A 22,471-nucleotide genomic window follows, 5' to 3' on the forward strand; every position below is an offset into this window, starting at 1 on the left:
TTCTGTGCTTTTCTGAATTTCCCTCTGCAGGTTGAAACAGGAGGATCCATCCTCACTGCTGCTCCCTATAGGTGCCTGTATTTGAGTACTGATCAAAGCCAAAACACAAAAGTTTGTGTGAGTGCTGAGCAGGGGCCCAGGGACCAGCAGGTTTGTAGTCAGCAGAAGCTGAAGAGCTGCAGGAAGCTGGGCACTTGCTGGCATCATTCAGGCTACCCTGAATGCATACAAGAAAGCAGCAGATCAGGCAAACAACTGGCATGTCTGAATCCCAGCTGTAGGAATAGTCCAGCTGAGTGCAGTGGTACAAAATAGTCCAAAGCAGAACATTAAGCTGTGAGGTGCAAACAAGTATGTAGAAACTGACCCCCTCTACATGGTAGCTTGTCCTCTGCTCCAGAAAGCCACCTGAATCCTTTAGAGGATTGCCTGTTTTTCTTTCCTTCCCTTTCTTTAACAGTGCTATGTTTATTCTGTTTCTAATTCAGGAACTCGGAGTGGCTGAGATAAGACAGGAGCCATTTCTCTTGTTCCTCTGCCTGGTATCTGTCAGTGGTTTAACTTGTACCACCACTGGGAAACATACATTTGTGGCTTTTCTTGTTGAGATAAGGCCTGGCAGCTTGCTCTCAGTGACAGCAGCTTGTCAGCCCTTGGTGTGTGTCCAGCCTGCCAAGCTTCCCCTGCCTTTGCACAGGCTGGCTCCGTGCTGCTGGAACAGCCCTCAATGGGATGCTGTCCATGTCTGCAGCTGGCACTGTCTAGCACAAGCCTGGAAAGAAAGTGAGCTCTGTTCTTTCCCGGGTCTCGTGACTTAATCTAGATACAAAAACATCTGTTGAGTCTGTCTCTGCAAAACTGAGGCTCCTAATGTCACTTTGATTGCCACTCATTTGTGAGTGAAAAAAGGCTTATGTGACAGGACGTTGCTGTGATGCACCTCTGAATGTTTAAATTGATGCTGTGCTTGAGATTGTTTCCTCCTAACATGTTGGTTGGCAGTGAAAGGTTTGGGATTGCATAATAAAATTTTTCTATTTATTTTCTTTTTTTTTTTTTCTTTACACTTTGTTGTCTCAATATAACTGTGCATGCAGTAGCTCATGCTAGTGCAGACTGCTCTTGGTAGTTGTCGAGTTGAAGCTCAAATACTTATTTCTAAAGAACATCCTCATTTTCTACTGGAAAGTTTTGCTTTTTATTAATTTAAAAGTAACACTGGTAATTTCAGGAATTTTATTTTTCTTATAATTCTTAGACTATTCACTGTGTCTCTGGCTGCAGATATATTCCAACGTGCAGCAGTACAAAAATACCAAATACCTAGATCCAGTTTGCTGGCAAAAAATAAAGTGCATTAAATACATAAGAAGCTGATGTAATGTGCCTTTTACTAATATGGGTGCAGGCAACAGAGAAAATACATATCTTTACAGAGTTTTCTTTATTTTCTGTACCTCCTGAAGTGTAAAGAGTGTTTTAAAACCCATTGTTAAATCCTTGATGATTCTGTTCTCCATAGCTCGATGTTGACTTTTTTACATACACTTAGATGGGATACAGAGGCAAAAGATGACTTCTCTACATACATATAATTGTTTATACCTTCTCACAAAGGTGTGTCTCCCATTTGGGGCTGAAACACCAGTGGTTCAGAGTTTAGTACAGAATTGTGGCCTTCTTGTGCTGTGCCACAGCCTTGTATGTCCGTAAATCCCTTTCGGAAGTTCACCAGAGTGTAAACCAAACGTACACAGTGGCTGCAGCATGGAAAAGGGATTTATTTGCACTTGTTAACTCCAGCTCAACAGCCCATTCTTGGCTCTGCTCTGTCACAGTGCCCGCTGTCAGCTGCTGCACACATACCCTGAAGTGATGGCTCCCATCACGTGTCACTCCTCCGAAATGCCTCTGTGCTTGCTCATAAACACACCCCTGGCATCATGTTCATGTCTACTGAAATAAACTGCACACAGTGCAGGAGTCAGGCACACAGATCCCTCAAGTAAGGATTTGTTCATCTCCTGGAGTTCCCAAGCTCTGCAAGAACCATTCATCTGCAATAAGCAGAAAAGTGGAACCACAGGGGGTGGAGAGGGAGTATGTTGAGCAGAGAATGATCAAAATAAGCCATAGGATTGGTGAGTTTTTTCCCTTTTGCCTTCATGTTTCTATTTACAAAGAGTATTCCACATGATCTGTTTTCTTCTTTGGCAATTTCCCATCATCATATCACCAAGGAAACGACACCAGGGGCAGCTGTTACCAGCTGTACTCAGAGCCTCAGCTGGCACATCTGGATGAGAGGGTCCACCATTTGTTTTCAGCAGATATCTCAGCTAAATGTGTCTCCTGCAGCAGGTTTAGCCTTGATCCACGATGACCTGAGCAATTTGACCTCCCAGTGGTGTCAATGGGTTTTGCTAACACCCAGTACCATCCTTCTGGTGAGGAGAGCAGGCAGTGCCCCGTGTGTGGCTCTGTGCGTGGCCTCTGCTTTGCTCCATGGCTCTGTGTCCCAGGGGGAATCCTCAGCTGGTCCAGCTGCGGGGCTATCTTTGGAAAAGCTCTCTCTTTTCTCAGCAATCTGTGTCCATGCCCTACCACCCCATCCCAGCCCAGAAGAGGGACACAGTGATGATAAAGGAGCTTTACCTTTCTGGTCACAGTAGTGGCTGTTACAGAGAGAAGAAATTCCACGCTGTGATTTCTGGTCCTTTGAGTCATGTTAATTAATATTGTTATTGCCATTTTCAGTGGGCTAGTGTGGAAAGTCATTCCCATAGCACTGAAGCATGATGTCCAGGCATGTCCTCGATAGCAGGTTGTGTCACTTCATGAATGGGCAGCTGGGCGGACTTGGCTCTTCCTGTGTCTGGGATCAGGGCGTCCATCACAGCCACAGCAGCTGTAGCAGCAGCAACTGCAGGCAATGATCGTGAGCACCAGCACAGTAACTGCAAGAGAAACAAGGAATATTGCTTCATAGCCTAGGAGCAATCCCTGCAGAGTAACCCTGTGTCTCCTCCAAATTGTTTGGGGAGCAGCAAAATGAGCAAAGCCTGGTTCCTTGAGAATTTGTTTTGCCCTATATCCCCATCTTCCTCCTCCTAAGTTCCTGCTCCTTTGTATTGGTTTTCCATTTAATCTGGACAATCATTACCAGACATTTTGAGACCTTAAGTGCTACATTCCAAACCACATGAGGGTTTCTTTAGCCACTTAATGGGCTGTTGTTTAGGAGCTGACATGCAGTACCTAAGCACAGCTATGTTCCTGGAAAGGATGAAAGTCCAGCTTTGGATTTTTGAGTAACCAGACTTGAGAGAGTTGGTATTTCTGGCAGTTGTATTTCTGAAGAGTGAGTTCAGCATATTCTTTAAGCATAGAGACTTATGACTGGGTTGGATTTACTCTTCTGTATTTAGCTTGAAAAAATAAGATACTTCAAATGCAGGAGTTTGTTTCACAGAACAGTGGCCTAACTTACTGTCCTCTACTCTAGCTAGGATGGCTGGTGTTGGCAGGGATATGTTAGTTTATCTGGAGTAGAAAAGGATGACATGTTCCATCCAGCAGAACATGTAAGAGTGTGAGCATGCCTCTGTGTATGCATGTGTTCCTTTAAAGCCTGGACCTGGGCTGCCAGGTAACGTGACCTGTGGGGAACCAGCTGTAGGGATGAACCAAATAAAGCAGCAGGTATGATATTGTGAATTCCAGCCCAGGGAGGAGTGTCCAACTGAATACACACCCTTCCTTTGGCCGGGAGCAAGCCCTGTCTTTGAGGAGCAGGGCCTGTCTTCCTTCCTGCTTATTTTCCCATTGTATAAACAAACTTCATCCTCCTTGCTCCAGCAGTTCTTGATCCAGTTGTTATTCCTTCCATGCCATCCCCACACAGCAGGAGGCATCTTGCCATTACCAGAGGAGAATAAATAGGCTCATCTGAAGCATATTGGCTTCCACTGAGCCAACACAAGAATGACATTCAGAGCCCCTCTTAAGTGTCTTCTGTGGTAGGGAGATGCTCTACTACCATTTGTCATAAACTGTCTTCTATGCATCAGAACATTACAGCAGCTCTGGGTTGGTTAAAATATTGCTGATTTAACTAATGTTTAAAATGGGAGCTTTTGGGAAAGCTGCACTGTTTCCTGCCATGCCCTACAACCATGTAGAGGTACATGTTGAGTGTTAAAAAATTACCTAGGAATTAACCTGGGCTTTAAAGCACAGCCTAGAAAACAACAGCCAACACCACCAACCCACTTAAATAGCCTGTGGAGCAAGTTGCCCCCATAGGAGAGGAGAGAAATTCTGACACCCCTTTGCCTCCCCCCACAAACTCACCAATAAACAGAAGAACCACACAAAAGCTGACAATTTCCACTGGCTCAGCCTTGGGCAGTTTCTGGAGCTTAAGGAGAAACTTCTCACCAATGGCTTGAACTTCCTTCAGAAAGCCTTCAGAAGACATTCTGTCACGACCTCTCCAGGCTTTATGCTGCAGGAGAACCAAACAGAGAATAAACCTTTTCACTGACTAATGCTAGGGAGCTGCCAGCCTTCTTATACAGCCGGTGAGCACAAGGAAAACAAGTTTATCTGGTCTCAGTCCTTGCTCCCAGTAGCTAAGGTGGAGGACTATTAATTGTCTACGTGTTCTGGCTCTGTTTTAATTTCAAAATCCAGCTTCGAGGGTGTTTTTGTCAACTACTGTTAAGCAAAGTCCAAACGGTGTTTCTCCTACAAGGACACTTCTTCCAGCAGGCACTGAGTTAGACTGGACAGTGCCTGCCCTTGGCTCTCACCCAATCAAAGCATTTTTTTTCCCAGTTGTGCTAACTTGTCTTTCTAGAAACAAATGCAATTCGAACCCAACTTGAATTCTCAGTGCTGAACTCCACTGTACATAGTCTTCAGTTGTTTGTTACTGAGTTACACAAAGTAGACTCCCTTGAAGGCTTCTTCACTTTGAGCTACAGAACCCCCCTTCAAAAACAAAGGCATTTACCTCAATACAATAACATTAATAACCTTTTATTAACCAGTTTTACTGTATGTGATACTAAAAGTTAAAGTGTGCATTCACTAGGGACAGCTGGATGCTTTTTAAGCTCTTACAGATGAACGCAATTTTATAAAGAAAGTTAAATTTAGTTTTGGGTTTTTTTTTTTTTTTTTTTTTTTAAGCCACAGAGAAGTATATGAAATGAACAGTGGATTCCACCCATCACTGCTGATGATGAGCAAAGCAAAAGCCCCTGGATCTGTTAGGGAGATACCTCCCTTGTGGAGCTAATCCCTCCTGCCCTGCTCAGTAATCTTAGGCCTTCTTTATTCCCAGAGTGATGATCAGGAGCTATTGTTACTGAAAATATTATTAGACTAACTAAAGTGCCTCAGTTTTGTCATCAATATTTGTTGGTCTTTTACCCCATGAACAAGATTTTAGGAGGCATTGCAACCAACTAGCTGGCATGAGACCTATGGATCTTCAAATTTTGCTTCAGTCAGGAATTGGAATTGGATATTTTTGAGAAATAGCCATAGTTCCACCTAAAACAAGTGTTTGGACAGGTCAACATTTGAATGGGTTATAACTCTTTATTTTATTACTATATCAAAATGTACTGGTTTGTGTGTGTTGTAACAGGCAACACTGGGTTTTGGGACTTGAACAATGTAATTTAATATCTTGATCTTGGTGATAAGACAAAGCCAAGTGACCAAGACAGCACTTGCAGAGCAAACCAGCTAGTTCCTTATTGCATATCTGGCTTGGTTACTCAAACAAATGGATGCTTGGAGTTCAATTTTTCTAAACACACTGAGGACAGAGAGACCTTGGCTGTGCCTTTGCATGCTGGGCTTAAGTACTATAGCGCCAAGTTAAATTAGTTTTGTATGTTTATGCAATTCAAAAAGGGTTTTCTTTGTTCTTTAAAATCCAAGCTAAGGAATAAAAATCGGAACCAGCTGGTTTCTTAGAAATGGGGGTGGATGGAAAATCTGCATCCACAGAAAGATCACTGTGCAACTTAGAAAAGAGGCAGAGCTGTGGTCTTTTGACCTGAAAAGGTCAGTTTTAAGACTAGGGTTAAATATTTCTTTCCAGATGATTGCATACCCCAAATGAGCTTCTCCAGAAACGGTTGTTTTATCCTTAGTGCTGCAGGATTCTGCATCAACAGGTTTTCAGGTTTGTTTCCATTCTTAGAGACGGTGGAAGAGGCAGAGGTGAAATGATCTGTATTTTCTGTTCTTGGCTCTAGAATAAAAACATTCAAATAATAAAATTTCTGGCTTTGACATTGTGAAAATGTTTGTTCCCTTTGGAGGTGTTTCTGCCTGCCCAGCTCTCCTCGTACCGAATTTGCTGTAAACTTCCATGCCATGCTTTGGCTTGCACCAGAAGCAAGGAGTATAAGAGCCAGGCTTGTGAAATTTGGTTATACAGGATAGAATTACTGATCAGGATTGCAGAACTCCATGTGGATTAGCAAAGTGTTTAGTCAAAAATTATAAAGCCTGTCTCTGTAATGGACATTCCACTCTGCCCATGGTACCTCATCTTGGAGCTAAGTGAAGGAGTTTTTATTCTAAATCTTGCAAGGAATGCTGCTTGTTTACTTTGGTCTGAATTATATCAGGGATAAAGTTTGATGATGGTGGTGCAGTCTCCAACCTACCTGTGAGGAAGCAAATGTTTTTCAGATTGACTGCACTTTCTGCTGTTTCCAAGGGCTCTCTGCTTTGGGATTTCTGCTTCTGCAGCAAGGTAAAAGGGTGAAGAATAAAATAGTTGTTAAAGGAAAAAAGTAAAACTCCCCCAAGAAAGTCAGTTACATTAATGGTAGTAGTATGTTCCATTCTACTTATGATGTAAAATCTTTGTTCAGGACTAGTTTTGATGTGACATTTTCCCAATTGATTTCAGTGGAGATTTTACCTTTGAGATGAGCACAAGGGTAAGGATAGTGTGATTTAAACCAGTTGTCTTATGCATCTGCTTCATTTACAACACAAAGGTGATGACATTAATTACTATAACAGAGTGGAGCTGTGAGAATTAATTCCTTTTGTTTTATTATATTGTGTTTAAATAAGCTTCCAGTCACCAGCCGTAGTAAAGGCCAGGTGGTGCAGGATATTCAGTTGAAGCATTATTATTAAAACATGGAAGTCTTAAGAGGTTTGAAACTTAAGGTTGTGGGCCTTAACTGACAGTTTACTTTCAGGATGTTTTAGAGCCTGGAAGAGCCACTTGAGTTAGTACCTCAGATATTCTCAGGGGTTTGTAGCAAACATAATTGTCTGCCAGTGTTTTCCTCAGTTGGGAATTTCTTCTTGCTCATCATTGTCCTTCCTCAAAACTTCACCCACTGAGGATGGGAACCCTCTAGAGCAGAGGAGATTTGGCTGTAGGGCAGCAGAGCTCATGTAACTCATCCATGTCATGGAAAAAATCCTGAATGACCACAGTGCAGTGTGGTCTTCATAACACACTGTCAGACTGATGTCAGGAAATTGTGCTCCACAGCTGTAGTTAAAGCTCACGTGAAGTGAAAATCAGATGAAGAGAGGCAAGATTAGAATCTCACACAGAAAAGAAAGTAACACGATGTCTTGTCACAGACAGTTTGTGACATCCTGCTGGCATGGGGTGGCAACCTGAAATTCATGGTTTTTACTTAAGAAAGAACTCATCTAATCAGTGATGCCAGTGGAACTAGATCATTAAACCTTTCTGCCCTCTAATGTTGCAAGGCCCAGCAGGAGGAAGGAAAAAAATCAAATCATTTAATTTGGGTTTACTTGGTTTTGATGAAAAAAAAGGCCCATTCTGCCATGAGTTATTAGCCTTGGTTGAAAGGACAGAGCACAGAAATGATGCAGGGGAATGGCAAACAGCTGCAGGTGTGCTGCTCAACTGCAAGGATTACATGACCCTGTAAAACCAAAGTGCATGTCCTGTGTTTAGGACTTACATAGATTTAGATTCCCAGAAAGCACTAATGCAGATTCATCTTGCTGTGCCCACTGAAGAAAGCTGTGAAAATTGCCATAATAGCACTGAAATTATCTTTCTAAGTTGTTTTAATGGACTCGTGCCATGCTGAAGCACTTAAAGAAGTTGACTGCTCAGCCCCTTGGAGAATAAAGCCATTAAAGAGCCTCAGTCTAGACATTCAAGAGAAAAGCTTCCATCAAGGTTCCTTTTTGCTGTCAACTGGCTGCATGTGGAGGCTTCTTTTTCCAAGAGAAAGAGCTTTGGGGTGACCATGTACAGTGGGGTCTCACATTTCTGTGTCTGCCTGAAGCTGGTGAGGCTGCTGTGAGTCTTTTAGAATTGCTGTACATTTTGGTTTTTCATTTTTGCATTTGGGTTTTTTGGTCTGTCCTGATCTGTGTGGACACAGTTGCAATCCAAAGGTGAACTGTAGGAAGTGGGTGAGCTAAAATTTACTGCTGAGAATGAGACACTTGTTTAGGCATAAGCCTGGGGGTATTTGAGCAGCCTTTTTTAGTGCAAAAAACACAAATTTAAGTTTGTGGTTTAGTCCCAGGACTGCAAGTTAGTAAATACAGGCAGTCTCCCTGGCCTACCAGTGATGCTCCCTGGTTGTGTGACTTTGGGTAAGTCATCACATCCCACTGTTGGGTGACTTCATCTCTGCAAGACAGCAGAGCATGGAACCACATCAGAGATTTGTCTGTTAATTGTTGGGTGTTCAAGTTTCCAGCATGCTTGGGAATCTTTAGATAGAAAGGCAACAAGTCCCTGGTTTTGCAGTTACAAACTGAACTGGCCGTTATTTTGCTCAGTACTTTGTACACTTTGTTCACTGAACCTGTTTAGAATAGATGCAAATGTGGTTTCCACTCTTATTTGCTCCTAACTCAACCATGCTTCTCATACTGTTCTTGCCATAATCCTGATCCATTAGTTTTACTGTGCTTGTGTAAGTTTGTCACTCTAGTAACCTAAAATTGGAGATAGAGCTTTGGAGGGGAGGATTTTGAGGGGAACAAGAACCTGCCAATGCCTTTAGTCCTAATGCAGCAAGTCCCAGTGACAGTGAGTTGGCTCTTCTCCACTGCCCACTGCCCACAGCAAGACTGCTCCAGAGATCTTAGAAAGCAGAACCTTCTGATGTTCCCATCAAGTAGAATGCCACAGCAACAGTCTCATTGGAACCTTGTCTTTTCCTTAAGACTGGGGCTCTGAAGAAGCAACTGTTGTGTTGCTCTTACTCAGACTAGTCCAGTAAATTGGTTGAAATTGGACCTGTACAGGGATGGGAAGCCTGTATGGATTGTGGGGGCTTATCTGGTAGGAAATCTTACAAGGCAAGCCCAACCTCATGGAAGGAGGGTGCTAAGCAGCCAAAGCGGAGGGGATGCTTTTTATTCTGGTCTAAAACTCTAAAATAAGCTCTGACTGTACTTGGCCACTTTTTAAAGAACATGAAGGCTTGGCCAGTTTTTAAACATACCAGCTTTGTTCTTGGTCCCTGAAACGTCCTTCTGATTTTATATGGATAAGGTCTGCAGTGCTTCCTGTTCTCAAACAATGCTGGGTTGCTAGGTGTGCCTACAGTGTGGATGCATTTTGGCATAACGTGTCATAATTCCTGCATGATTGTTTATTGTTCTAAGCTTTTAGTGTACTGCTGAGATGAAAAGGGCCATAGAAATGCAGTTGTATTATCAGTGCATGGTTTTCCCTCATCATTGTTAATGCAGTGTTTGCTGCCATGACTATAGTTGACCAGCCATGTGAATCTTAACTATAGTTCAGACAAGCCCATTTTTCTTAAAACAGGAGTGCACAGAGCCAGACAGACCTATAATTCATTCCCAAGCAGATGAAAATACTTTCCAGTATCAAGAGAATTCAGCCCTTGAACAGCACACACCCAAACTGGTAAATTGTAGCTCAATGCCATGGGAGAAAAGCTGGGACTTTGTCAGTTGGTTTGGAACAGAAGGACACACATTCCTGAGATTTTAAAGCTGCCCTGCCTGGGTCACCCTTTGGCTGGAATACCCTATCATCTCTACCACCCGCTATTTGGAGATGGGTTTTGAGGCAGCACTTAAATGTGCCTTCTCTTCCCTACAACCTAATATTAGATTAATGGTAAAAAGGCACTGAATTCCCAGTTTCAGTAGCAGAGGTGCCCACTGGGGCACTGAGCTAGGAGTCTTTACACCTCTGCAGATCACCCTGGTTTTCTCCAGTCCATCCTACAAACATGTCCACAAAACCCCATAATTCCTCACTGAAGTGGGGAAACCAAAACACGGAGCCATCCAATGAAAGAAAAAGGTCAATTTTAAAAATAAACCTGTAGCTCTTCTACAAGAGAACTTTTTTTAGGGTTGGTGATGCTTGAATCTAGCCTGAAAGTCTATTCTAATATTAGCAAAATATCCATTTCCCAGGAAGCTGACTGAGAGGTTGCTATGTGCCTGTGAAAGCCTTTTAGTGACTTCACAAACAGTGGGATCTTTCAGTAGTTGGTTCTTGAAGTCCAGCATCTGGATGCCCTGAGAGTGATGGAAACTCCTCCACCTTTTAACAGCCACCTCTGTGCCCTGTCCTTGATCTCACATCTACAAGTCTCTTAAATTTACAAGCATTTTTGATTTTTTTGAAATATCCTGGACTAATCCTAGTAAAGGTGCCACTGGGGTGTAGGAACTGAAAAATCAAAATTTGCAGCAGCTGCTGCCTCAGGAGGAATTGATTGGAGGCTCATCAGCTGTGGCTGCATGGGGTAATGGGGAGAGGCTGCAGGGAGGTGCAGGGTGGGTGCTGCTCCCCAGCCCCTGCTGTCCAGTGGGTGCCTCTGGCCCACTGCAGGCTCTGTGCTCAGGGGCTTGTCAGAGAGGAGCTGCTCTATCAAACTTGGATTATTTTGTACCTTCATTCCCACACCCACTGTTGGTTGCACTCAGGCTGAGGCCCATGAACTGTGACAGCTGTAACACAAGCCATGTCCTGCTGCTTTTATCCAGACATGTGTTTCACATTGCTGTGCCTCTCCCCCCACACATGAACAGCATGGCTGCAGCTGGACAAGCCCCCAGCCAAACCCATTAAGATTTTCTTTTGGCCAGGAAAATTTGGCATGTTTCTCTACCTCCTTCTCTCCCCTGCCCTTCTCCCCTCACTCCTCCCTCCTTATTTTTTTAATTTGTTGCTTCACTAAACTTTGTTTTTTCACATGCTTTATTTAAGAAACTCTCTTAACTTCAACAACCAACCTAGAGAGACTCTCCCTTAGCAGGGTGGAAACTTCCCTCCATCCCCTTGAGCTTTAGGGCCAGGCTGGAGGCGTGTGGGTCTGAACTACTACATCTCCTCACTCAGGCGGTTCCAATTCCATGTTTGTACAACACCTAGGTCAGAAAGACCTGCCCTCCATTCCTGGTTAATGGAAATGGAGAGAAGTGGAAATACCTGATCCTTAACATTCCTCCCTACAGGCATGTGTAGGATTGGGAAGACCTTTTCCTGTGAGAATTTGCTTTCTGCTCCTGTTTGTAAACAGCTGACTGCCCGTGCAGATCTGAGCAGAGGCTGAGGGGGTCTCAGCTCAGTGCTGGAAGCTGAGCTGCAGCTCAGTTTGGAACTTCCAAACAGAGAAGTCAGCTTCAGAGAGCAGAAAATGGGGATTTATAAGGCCAGTCTCCATTACCAGCCCCTCTTCCTAGACCCAACAGCAAAACAGAGGTGGGAGCACAGGTGGGACACCTCTGTAAAACCAAAGCCTAAGCCAAAACAGAATTGCCTAAAATGTCTTTTTCAACCTAAATGATTCTATTGTATGATTTCATGTATTTAGGTGATCCTTTTACTCTTCCTTCCCTTCTCACTGCATTCAAACTTCACAGTCTGGTTACTGTAAACCATGAGCTGTGTATGTACATGAACGAGTCTCTCAGAGCAGTGGATTCTCACGCTGCTTTGAACACTAAACCAGCATCTGTGCCTGATACACTGGCTGAATTATTCTTTTTTTTTAAATGTTCTCATTAGCAACTCCGTAAAATCTTCCTGGTTATTTCTATTGGACACAGATGCTTAACTTGCACAGCGTGCCAGTTCCCCTACCGGGGTTTGTTTTCTAAGCTCTCTGCATCAGGATTTGGGGGATAAAACTTAGCTGCAGCTGGGAGGAGCTCCGGGAAAAGCTGTGGCTGGCACCCTCGGGTTTCCAGCCTGCCTGTGCTCCCCGCTAAGGGCACGCACAGCCTGGCCCCAGCTGCCTCGTCCACACCAACTATTTGTGTACCAGGTCCGCAGCTGATCGGGACACACATTCTGTACGGAAAGCCGAGCAGCCCGCCTTTGTCACCGGCAGAGGAGTTGCAGGGTCCCGCTCGGGCTCCTTTTGTTACAGGGCGGCTGCGGCGCAGCTCTCCGCAATCCCATTAAAAGCTTTTCTCCTGCCACCTTCGCTCCTCGCTGTCCCTGGCAAGAAAATTCCGCCTCCCAAGCTCTGCTCCGTGCCTGCCCGAGCAGGGGGAGCTCCCCAGGCTGCAGCCCCTCGCTGAGCAGCGGCGGGCATTGACCGAGGAGCGGCGATAGCTCAGCCTTACCCCGACCGCGAGCTCCGCTTCTTGTTGTTCTTTCCGTCTTCTTAAACTTTCACGTCATCTCTCCCCTCATTCTGGCTTGCGGCTCGCTGCTCGTTCGGCTCCTCTCTGCTCCGCTGCTGACAGCCAGCTGTTGTCTCTGCCTTTTTTTTTTTTTTTTTTTTTTGTTGCTGGTTGTCGTGGAGATGCGAAGTTTCGTGTTACACGTGTGCCAAAGAGGGAGGGAGAGGAGGCACCGCGGGCTGAGCCGGAGCCGCTGCCAGCTCCCCGGGGCGCCCGAGGGCCGGCACTTGTTGCTGGCTTCCTCTGTGCATCTCCTCCGAGAGACGAGTTTCTTCTTTACCTTCGAATGACGCCTTTTTCTGGCCTGCGACTTGAATCGATCCCCTGCCTGCGATAGTTAGGGGCGATGTTAAAGCGAGTTAACTTTTCTTTATGCTGCCCAGTTTCCTTCCGGCTCCTGGTGAAGGAGCTTTTCTCCTGTGCCCATTGAAAGGGCAGAGCAAGTATTCACAAGGACAGTGCAGCACTGTGAGAGACCTGCCACGAGCAGGGACAGTGCTGGGGTGGTGAATTTGATGCTGGGATGGTGAATTTGCTCCGTGTCCTTGGCCGGGTCATTTACTCTCCTGATGCTGAGCTTTTAGCTTCTTGTGTTCTGGGGACAGCTGACTGTCACTGTCTTGTCTCAGAGGGTGAAGCTCGGGTGATGAAGAAAGGACACAATCCTTCAGACAGGTGCAAAATTAGAAGTTCTCATCAACCTCATGACTTGCTCTTCCATTTGATAAAGCTCATTAAGTGCCTTTCACTTGACAAACTGCATAACTAATTTGCCCTCATATGATTGTTATCTTCTTTAACCCTTTCACTTCACATTATTCCAAGACTTGCTGAGTTGTTTATTTCTGATGAGGCTCTGTACCCTTTGTCTTATACAAGGGAATGCTTTTTTCTAGTGTTTTTTTGGGAGAGGCAGAGCTTCTTTTAGGATATGTGGCTTTGCTTCTTCTCTGGCTGTCCATCTGCTTCTCCCAATTGCAGGAATGGGGCTCCTGTTTTATGTGGTGTATAAAAACAAGAATTACCATAACTACACAGGTGCAAGCTGTTTTGTGGTCAGTTTAGCACTTTCCTGAAATGTATTGCCACAGACAAAAATGTGTTAATAAACCTCATTGTTATTTGCTCTTCATCCCATTCCATAATGTCAGATGAGGGGGGAGGGGATGTCTGAAATGACATAATGATTTTATTTAGATATTTTAGAGACCAGTGGTCAGCTCATACGCACTCTTTTTGAAGGACAAAGGGGGACAAATAATACAGTTGCATATTTAAAAGATGCAATAATTTTAGGACATGTATAATAATACAAACTACCATTAATTTATGTAAATCATTTCCATCTCGTGGGCATTAGTAAGGTGTTGGTGTGACAGGGGAAGCTTTCCCCTCACATGTTAATGCATAACCAACTATCTTGCAGGAACTCTTGTGTTAAGCATTAATCCAGTGATTAACCCCAGCATCCCTGTTGGTAACTTCATTTTTTGCCTTTTGACCCTAATTACAGGATTGCAATTTTAGTTTTGCAACTGAATTTCTGTTATGGCCCAACTCCTGAACACCGTTGGCTACAGTGGGGCTGTGGCCCCAATCTGGGTAATTCTTCAGGAAGAAAAGGGCAATTACAGAAGGTTGTGTGGAAAGGGCTTGGCTTTACAAGCCTGATGAGTTGGAAACTGGAACTCTAAATTCCAGTGAGCTCACAGCTGATCTCTGCTTCCACCAAAGCCCTCCCCTGGGGTTTCTAAAGGACAGAGGTGTGTGTGTGGCTATCCCTCCCCAGCATAAGCCTGGTGAGCTGTGGGAGAGGAGAGAGGGCTTGTCCCTCACTGAATGCCTCACTTAACTCTAATACAGATCAGTGCGTGCGAGGGGAAGAGACAGAGACTAATGAGAATGCCTGCCTGTTTTCTTTTGGGGAAACAAAAAGCTGACTTGCAGCTCGCTGACATTTCTGTAGTCACGTTGCATTGGCAAGCCAGGCAGCACCAGTAGTTCTTGTGGAAAGGCAGGACAAGGGTATCGAATGTGTTGCCCCCATCTCGGTCCCCCCACCCTTCCCCTGCGTGTGAAAGGAGCTCTTTGAGTGCAGGAGCAGAGTGAGTCAGTGTGGCTCTGCAGGGGGATAGAATGGCAGCTTTGTGGGAGCCTCTCCAGGCTTTGCAGGCACCCTGCTGCAGCCCCTTGCCTGGGCACTGCCAGCTCCCTGGCACTTCAGCACACTCAGGTGGCTGCTGGGGACAGGAACCTGTGCCCTGCTGCTGTGCTGCCTTCCAGATCAACCTCCCAGGCTGTGAGGAGTGAGCTAGCAGCCACTGCAGCGAAACCCTTACAGGGTTTGTTTGTGATGCTTTGGTAACGTGCAGTTGTGTTCCCTCCAGACACACACAGACACAAGTGAAGAAGAAAACTGTGTTTGTTAGATCTCTGGCAAGTTTTGACGTGCCTTAAAGGGTTTAGAATAAGAGTAAATGAGATGCTTGCTCTCTTACTTTTCCCCTCTGTGACCCACTTTCTGCAGATGAAGTTGGGAAGCACCTTGGTAGTGAAGAAAAATTTCCACCTTGTTTTTCCTTGTAGTGAAATAATTTTCTTCTAAAGTAAATTTTGTTCCCACTTGGCTGCAGGATTTGATCTCTAAAGGCCCAATGAAGTGAATGTTTTCTTAGACTTATTATCAGCATTTTGACTAACATACAACCAGCCACCTCTGCTGAGAAACTTTAGTTTTAAAAATCTCCTCTAAATTATGCTTTCTTTAAAAAAAGGGGGGGAGAGTCACTGCCTGATCGTTCTTTGGCAAAATCATTGTATTCCCTGGTTTAAGTTAGGGAGTGTTTTAGAAGAGAAATTACTTCCTGCCTGTATTTCTAGTGAGCATATTGTCACCAAATTCTTTTTTATGTACCCCAAAACACTGATGCCTGCCAAAAATATTTTTAAATTTCTGGAAGAATCTAATAATCTTCTCATGGCTGGTTTGCTAATCCTGGTAAACTGGTTGTGCAATCCTGTGTGAGCAAATTAACTTGTTTTCATGCATGTAGGACTGACTCCACTCAAACTTTGGGTGCTGATCTGGAGCATGTATGAACCCATCAAGATCCAGGCTGTGTTATCTGAATAGTACTCCCTTGTGGCCTCACTTTGGACTCTATTTCTGCGACTTTCTTTACATTCCTGTGTCTTCTAATATATATTTCTTAGCTTTCAAATCACAAATAATAAACCTAGAAGCTCTTCAATGTGAGATATACTCTGAGGTGTAGTGATCAATGGGGCCTCTTTACCTACAGCTATCCTGATAGGACATGGAATATATTTAGGCAGTGACACAAAATTAATAACTGTATATTTAATCAACTGTTCCTTTTGCAGATCTCAAAGATCTGAAAGGGTTTAGCAGAAGAGATTAACACTGATGGGGAAGTGAAGGCAGAGAGACTTGAAGCAAGGTGCCAGGAACAGAACCCAAATTCTGCTCTGGGGATTAAACCCTGTGATTCCTGCTGGAATAGTCATTCTCTGTGAAAAAACAATACTCAAATCTGTATCTAAAGACACCCTGCATTTGGAGGGTACAGTTTTTGTGGGTAGAAGTGATAACCAGATGATTTTGCCTTGTGTTTCCAAGCTGTCGCCACGCTGCCATAGCGAAGTACTTCGGCGATGTCACCCCACCTTGCAACAAATGCTGTGACTTCTGCAAGAACCCAGGGGCAGTGAAAAGGCAACTGGAGGCACTGGAACGCTGCAGCAACAGCTGGAGCAAAACCTGCATCGGGCCCACGGGGACCTCCTGGGATAGCTACGACCCAGAGCTGTACGAGGGCGGGAGGAGAGGCTGCAGAGGCTTCAGCAGGTCTGTACTAGGGAGGTTACACTCATCTCACAGGAGCCATCAGAGAAAAGAGCATCCACCAGCTGCAGGCCCAGACACTCCTATTTTCAGCACATGTTTCTGTGTGGATGGTATTCTTCTGTAACTTTCTGGCAGCCACAGCTGGAATTTCATTTTCCACACACTTTGGCAGCCTTGTTCACATTCGTGTCCCAGAGAACCAAAAGCTGTTTTGACAGAGCTAAGAATTGCCCTGCACAATGTAATTGGCTCAAGAAACTAGCCTGAAATTTTTGAAAGCAGCAAGTGGACTCAGCCTGCTCATAGTCACAAGGATCAAAAATGTTTAAAGTTGAGACCCAGGTGACATGGTCCAGAGTTCATTTCTGATTTAACGCAGCTGTCTGTGAGCCAGCAGGCCAGGGGCCACTGACAGGACTTAGTCACCACAGAGGATGTTATGAAGTGCCAGTGTCAGATTGTTCTGCAGATTGTTGCATTTTTCTATCAGGCTGACAGCAAAAAGAAGATGTGCAGTGGGAAATATGATGAATTCTGTAAAATGCTTGGCAGTGTGGAGGTGACAAGTTCTCTTTCCCCTTGTTCTCTGGCAGAGTTGCAGTGACTGTGCAGCTGTGTCAGGATGAAGTTTCTGTGCTGGCACTGCCCATGAAGCTGTGCCAGGATACACAGTGCTGTAGGCTGGCCAGGCCCTCTGCTTTACTTTAAAAAGCTCGAGATTGGTACCTCTGTTCTTTGGCCAAGTCCAGCCGAGTCAGAGAAAACCACGACTTGTGACCTAAGCCTGTGTTTGGTCTCAGGACCTCAGAAGTAACAGCTAATGCTGTTGGTACAGAACAGTGTTTGCCACTTGGCTTACTGAACCTTTCCACGATCTGATTGTAGTTTTGCCTTGGAAGTTGCAATTGATAGCAGCTCTAAAGCTCAGATTTGTGACACCTGTAAGTTCAGCAGATGTGGGAGGCAGTGAACTCCTGGGCTACATCTGGTGAGGATCAGCTGCTGCATTTCAGTGTAGTAGAGATAGAGATTTCATTTATTGCAGGAGCCTATGAATAAGTGAGACTGAGGAATGGATGTTGTGCCCTTTCTGCCATCTCTGCTCCGAGGGCTGGAGGGACTGACAGATGGGGTAGTGACTCCTGAACCCCCTGGGAGCATCTGGCAGAGCTGCTGAAATGGAGCCTTCCATTCTCAGGGCACTAGTTACATGCTCTTAGTTCATGCCACTGCCTACTACTTTTTGGGATTAACAAATGCTGTGAATTTTTGGAGGACATTCGCTGCTGTCCTGGTTGGGCAATGGTGGAGAAACTCAAAGTGAAGACATGTTCAGAAATGATGTTGGATGCATCACTAGGGTGGCTTCCCAAACTTGTCCCCCAGTTCATGCTGCAGCTACAAAACTGCTTGTTCCTCTTGCTTTCCTGCCTTACCCAGGTATGATGAAGAGGGCAGTGGGAATTGGGATGAAGACAATGATGAGCGTCGGAAACGGGAGTGGGACAACTTCTACAAGAAACAGATGAGTCTGCGCAAAGTGAGTTGGGGTCAAAGATGCACAGAGGCTTTGCTGTGAGCTTGTCTGACAGCCATAAAGGTTTCCTGGTGCTGATGACAGTAAATTATTTCATCTTGGTGTTGCTTGTTGTCTTTCACTTCTTGTACTTCTGCTTTTGTTCTCTTCTCCATATTCTGGGCCAGTCCCATAATATGAAGAAATGCAGCTTATTCATGAGCTGGTTTCTCTGCAGTGCTAAGCAAGAGGAGCCTGTTGGTTTTAATCCCCATGGTAGCAATAAAAACAGATTTTCCCATTCAGCTTCTCTTAAATATTTCTATAGCAGAGGTGAACTTTTGGCTTTGATTCTCATTCTTTGTCTTCTTGGCCCTGTTTTGGTGCATATTCAATGCCTTTATAACTTCAGCTTTAATTTTCCCTGGAGCAGGGATATAAAACATGTCTTTTATACTTCTAGATCTGCATGTGTGTAGTAGGAATGGAAATGTTTGACTGATCTTTGTTTTCTTCCAGGGCAAAGAACCAGAAAAGGAAGATTTTGTTCCTCCAAGTAAATATCTTCTTTGATTTATAACAGGTTTTCTTTGGGAGAAGAAAGTCTTATATTTTGCAGCTGCATGCAATTTGTGCAGCATCACCACTGGAGGTATCAGTCCCTAGGCACAGAGGTCAAGCTTTTGGCTGTGAAAACTTGGCTGGAGGAGATGGACCACAGCTTAGCTTTGGTCAGGGTGAAGATATGGAATGCATCTTTCTGAACAGCATTTCCAAATAAGCAATAGAGAAGAAAAACTCTGTCTAACCTGACTTTGTAGTGTTAGCTGTTTCTGCAGTGGTTATGCAGCAGTAATAATAATGCTCTAAGGAAACTGCTGAAAATCTTTGCTGTTTGTAACTGTGCTGCTTGGGGCCCTGTCTGGCACTGTTGCAAAAGAACATTTAATAGGTCAAGTTATTCTATACAGCTTGATTTTTTTTTGGTTGATATTGTGAGGAGCACAAAAGTTTTGAATTTCCTAAGGGCCTTAAAGAAAAGTTTTCTGAGGTGGGAAGATTTTGGAATGCTGTTAGTCCTAAACTCCAAAGTGGATGTTCTCAATCAGGGAAAACATTCTCACTTTGGTTTCTGCCTACTCTTTTGGAGTGTGTAGCTTCTCCAGGTAGAAAGGGTAACCACAGTGTTCCTTGGGGTGACAATGCAGGGAGGAGAAAGCCAGGCAGTCCTGGACCTGCACCTCCCTGTGACAGCTGAGATGTTCTCCATCAGCCTAGCCCTGCCATAGCTCCTTTCCCAAATTCCTCTCCTGTGGCAGGTGCAGACTGTCCCCTGAAGGAGGCTGCCAGCAGGAGGATCTCCAAGCTCACTGTGAAGGTAAGTGATGTTGCAAAGAACAACAAGGCTTCTGCCTGGCCTGTCCTTACTCCTTCAGGGATGGAAGTCCAAGAGGCAGTGGGGCATCTGTAGAGCATGTCTGAGTATCCCATGTTTCCTAGGGCCGGGAACACTGCCTGAAAATGCTGGAAGAAGCTTTGAGCAGCAACCAAAAGACTCCAGCAGCAGAAGGAAGATGGTATGAGATGAGGAAAAAGGGGTGCATACTGAGTCCCTTAACACAGGGCCTGCTCTTCCCTGAGCACAATTACCATTGTAATGTGTATTAACTGTGCTCAGGGAAGAGCAGGGCCTCTGTTAACACAATTAAGGAATGCTTTTTTGAGCTTTTTAAAGTTATTTTGTCCGAGGATGTCGTTTCACTTAACAGCATCTTTCTGGCTCTGATGTTGAAGATCAGACCTGAGGATTCGTGCTGATTTCTGTTATCAGCTTGATCCCAGGAGTGGCAGTTCTTCCCTGTCCCACAAGATGGGGACAGTGTACTTCTCAAATGGAGCAATGGGCAAGACTCTTGATTTAAAACCGTTTTCATCACCCTTTCCATTCTCCATCAACTCACCACTACATGCCTTAGGACTTAACTGGAAATTATCACTGAATCTTGTACTGGAGGGAATGGATTTTGTACTTTCTGGGAGATACTTAAGCATTAGTGTTCCCTTTGCAGATACAGAAGTGTGTCTTGCCAGGAATCACCCCAGCCTGTGTTTCAGGTCAGACCCTGCTGCCTGGGCAGTGGAAATGGAATACGAAGCTTTCCGGACCAGCAAAATGGCAAATTCCTACAAGGCAGCTGTGCTAAAGAAGGTAGGGACAAACATCTACATCTGCTGCTCCCTGGAACCTGGGAGCTCCAGGGCAAATAGGGCAGAGTTTGTGTGGGAAAGGTGAAGGACAAGCTCTGGTTTGCCTTGGGTATCTTACAAATCTTTCTTCTTGATTTTGTTTCCAGGGGGGCCCAGAATCACCTCGAGTTCACATCTTTGTTGGCTTTACAGGCTCTGAAAACCTACATAGCAGTGCAAGCTTACCCAGATATGTTGTAGCAATACAGGAATTTGGGAATTCCTCAAGTTGCTGCTGGCACTAGAGAAACCTTGGTTTAGGTTATCATCATTCTCTCTGAAGATGTTTCTTGTTCTTAAAGCAGATGCCTCTCCACAGCAGATATTTGTTTTGTTACTATGACTTTTAGTATGTACAAGGGCAGGAAGACATAAAGATTTCTGGCCATTAGAGAATATTTCTGTTCTCTTTTCAGGTGGCAGAAATCAATAAAGCCTCCAAACAAGGGGAATTGTTCTCAGTCTTTGGGTCTGGAACAGATGGGAACAGCAATTTGAAAACAAAATCTATGTCTCTAGCAGAAGAAGACTTTGTCCCTGCATCCCAGGTTCCCTCGGTGAGTGGGATAGACAGGAGGAAATAGTGTATTTTGTCTGTCTGACTTTTTATAAATTTGAATCCTTTCTGTGGCCACAACTGCCATTGTGCTCTATTTCTATTATAATTGCTTTTTCCTGTCTGTCACATTGTTATTAGTGAATATAATCTGTGTGCAGGCCACAGCTTAAATAAGTTCTTTCTCATCTTGCTTTATCCAAGGATGATGCCTTATTTTCTTACTGCTGGCCTAGGTCTTCCACCTAATCCATTTCCCTCATGTCTCTGTTGATGGGTGTGATGATCAGTCAGATTTAGAGCCTCCTCCAGCTTACAGCTGCCCACACTGGTGTATTGTGTGCAGAAACTTAGCTACTTTCATGATGCTGCACTCAGGGATCTCACATCCAAAATTTCTTATTCTTCCTGTCTCCCTAGTTCAAACCCAAGCGTGTGGGAGCAGGATTTCCCAAGAAGTCCAGCTTGTTCCAGACAGCTTCAGAACTGCTAAAGATCCAGGAGGAGAGTGATGCAAAGCCTGTCAGGAAAGACTGTCCAAGTGGGCAAGACAACAGCAGCTACAGTCTGGACCTGGACACCAGAAACCCTGTTCTCCAGAGGGAAGAAACTGCAACCAAAGCAGTGGGTGAGAGTGCAGGGGTAGAACTACACCCAGAAAAGAAGGAGCAGCAACCCAGTCCAGACACAAAAAGTGCCCTTGGGGAGAGCCCTGCTAAGAAGTCCAAACGTAGCAAGAAGCAGCAAATGCTTGCAGAAGCAGCTAAAAAGGAATCACAGGATATTTCCAAATTCTTCTCCCTCCCCAAAGCTGCCTCTAAAGCCCAAAGCTGCAGTGTAGCAAAGGAAGATGGCTGTTCTGCAAGCACAGTACCTCAGGTTTCTTCTCAAAGTGCTTGTCAGGAAAACAAAGATGGCAACGGAGACCTGACTGGGCAGTTCCAGGGGGAGAATAAAGAACTGAGAGAAACAGAAGTAACACTGCCTGAGAGAGGGGAGAATTCTAAGACCCAGCAAGCTACTGAATGTGAATTCCTTCAGGGAGAAATGGATGTGAAGTCCAGGTAAAATCTCTACTTCTCTGCTCTCTGTGTTGTCCAATGCTCCACCAGTCTTGTCCTGGAAACCTGTATGAGGTTTCTGGGTCAGTGAGGGAGACTCTTGCTTTACCATGCAGTCTTATGGCCACTGACACTGAATGCAGAAATATTTTCACTGTGGAATGATTACAATTGGCCTTCTCTCCACTCTTCCCACTAGTGTTGCTGAAAATGTTGCAGAAACTGAGCTACCTGTTGTTGGAGAAGGTGACAGTGGGAAGCGGCCAGGATCAGATGAGGTAAGACTTCAAAGAATGCTGATTTCCTCTATTTCTTCAGCTCATATATTGTGTCAAATTTCTCTTTGGGAATGACACTCCTGCTCTGAGAGTGTCATTTATCTGGGGAGGGCCCAGATGCAGTTGCAACAGGAAGGAGAACCTCAGTTGTGTTGCATTCCTGGTGTTTCCCTGCTGCCCTCTGGTCTGTGCCAGCACCTTGGGTTGCAGTGGAGAGCTCCCTCTTCACTGCTTTGTTCCCTCCTCTGTGCAACTCATGTGACTGTG

At 44.8% G+C, this 22,471-nt stretch overlaps 2 protein-coding genes across 13 annotated transcripts in view; one reads left to right on the forward strand and one right to left on the reverse strand.

The window, feature by feature from the left end:
- The window catches only part of RECQL5 (RecQ like helicase 5), a 37,786-nt gene that overhangs the window by 12,702 nt on the left and 2,613 nt on the right, over nucleotides 1–22,471 (forward strand). For 11 of the 12 annotated variants that reach the window (XM_085557028.1, XM_085557020.1, XM_077787351.2 and 8 more), the window contains 9 exons: nucleotides 16,319–16,546; nucleotides 17,987–18,086; nucleotides 18,582–18,618; nucleotides 19,382–19,440; nucleotides 19,563–19,639; nucleotides 20,178–20,271; nucleotides 20,726–20,866; nucleotides 21,286–21,929; nucleotides 22,126–22,204. In XM_085557028.1, coding sequence (XP_085413154.1) covers nucleotides 16,319–16,546; nucleotides 17,987–18,086; nucleotides 18,582–18,618; nucleotides 19,382–19,440; nucleotides 19,563–19,639; nucleotides 20,178–20,271; nucleotides 20,726–20,866; nucleotides 21,286–21,929; nucleotides 22,126–22,204 — 1,459 coding nt within the window. The remainder of the gene's footprint in view (nucleotides 1–16,318; nucleotides 16,547–17,986; nucleotides 18,087–18,581; nucleotides 18,619–19,381; nucleotides 19,441–19,562; nucleotides 19,640–20,177; nucleotides 20,272–20,725; nucleotides 20,867–21,285; nucleotides 21,930–22,125; nucleotides 22,205–22,471) is intronic. The other variant, XM_085557025.1, reaches the window with a different exon arrangement.
- Nucleotides 1,223–13,056, reverse strand: SMIM5 (small integral membrane protein 5). The gene is made up of 5 exons (XM_021541664.4): nucleotides 12,619–13,056; nucleotides 6,696–6,774; nucleotides 6,134–6,274; nucleotides 4,354–4,507; nucleotides 1,223–2,957 (listed from the first exon to the last, which is right to left on the reverse strand). The coding sequence occupies exons 4-5, from the start codon at nucleotides 4,478–4,480 to the stop codon at nucleotides 2,836–2,838; spliced, it is 249 nt and encodes an 82-aa protein (XP_021397339.1). The 5' UTR covers nucleotides 4,481–4,507; nucleotides 6,134–6,274; nucleotides 6,696–6,774; nucleotides 12,619–13,056; the 3' UTR covers nucleotides 1,223–2,835.

Source organism: Lonchura striata, chromosome 18 (genome assembly GCF_050655825.1).
Source record: "Lonchura striata isolate lonStrDom1 chromosome 18, ASM5065582v1, whole genome shotgun sequence".
Taxonomy (NCBI): domain Eukaryota; kingdom Metazoa; phylum Chordata; class Aves; order Passeriformes; family Estrildidae; genus Lonchura; species Lonchura striata.

Excerpts from the sequence above, each read along its gene's own strand:
- SMIM5 (XM_021541664.4), bottom strand. The coding sequence starts at position 4,480 with ATGTCTTCTGAAGGCTTTCTGAAGGAAGTTCAAGCCATTGGTGAGAAG. Across the intron at positions 2,958-4,353 it reads TGTGGTTCTTCTGTTTATTG|TTACTGTGCTGGTGCTCACG; the intron begins GTGAGTTTGTGG and ends TTTCTCTTGCAG.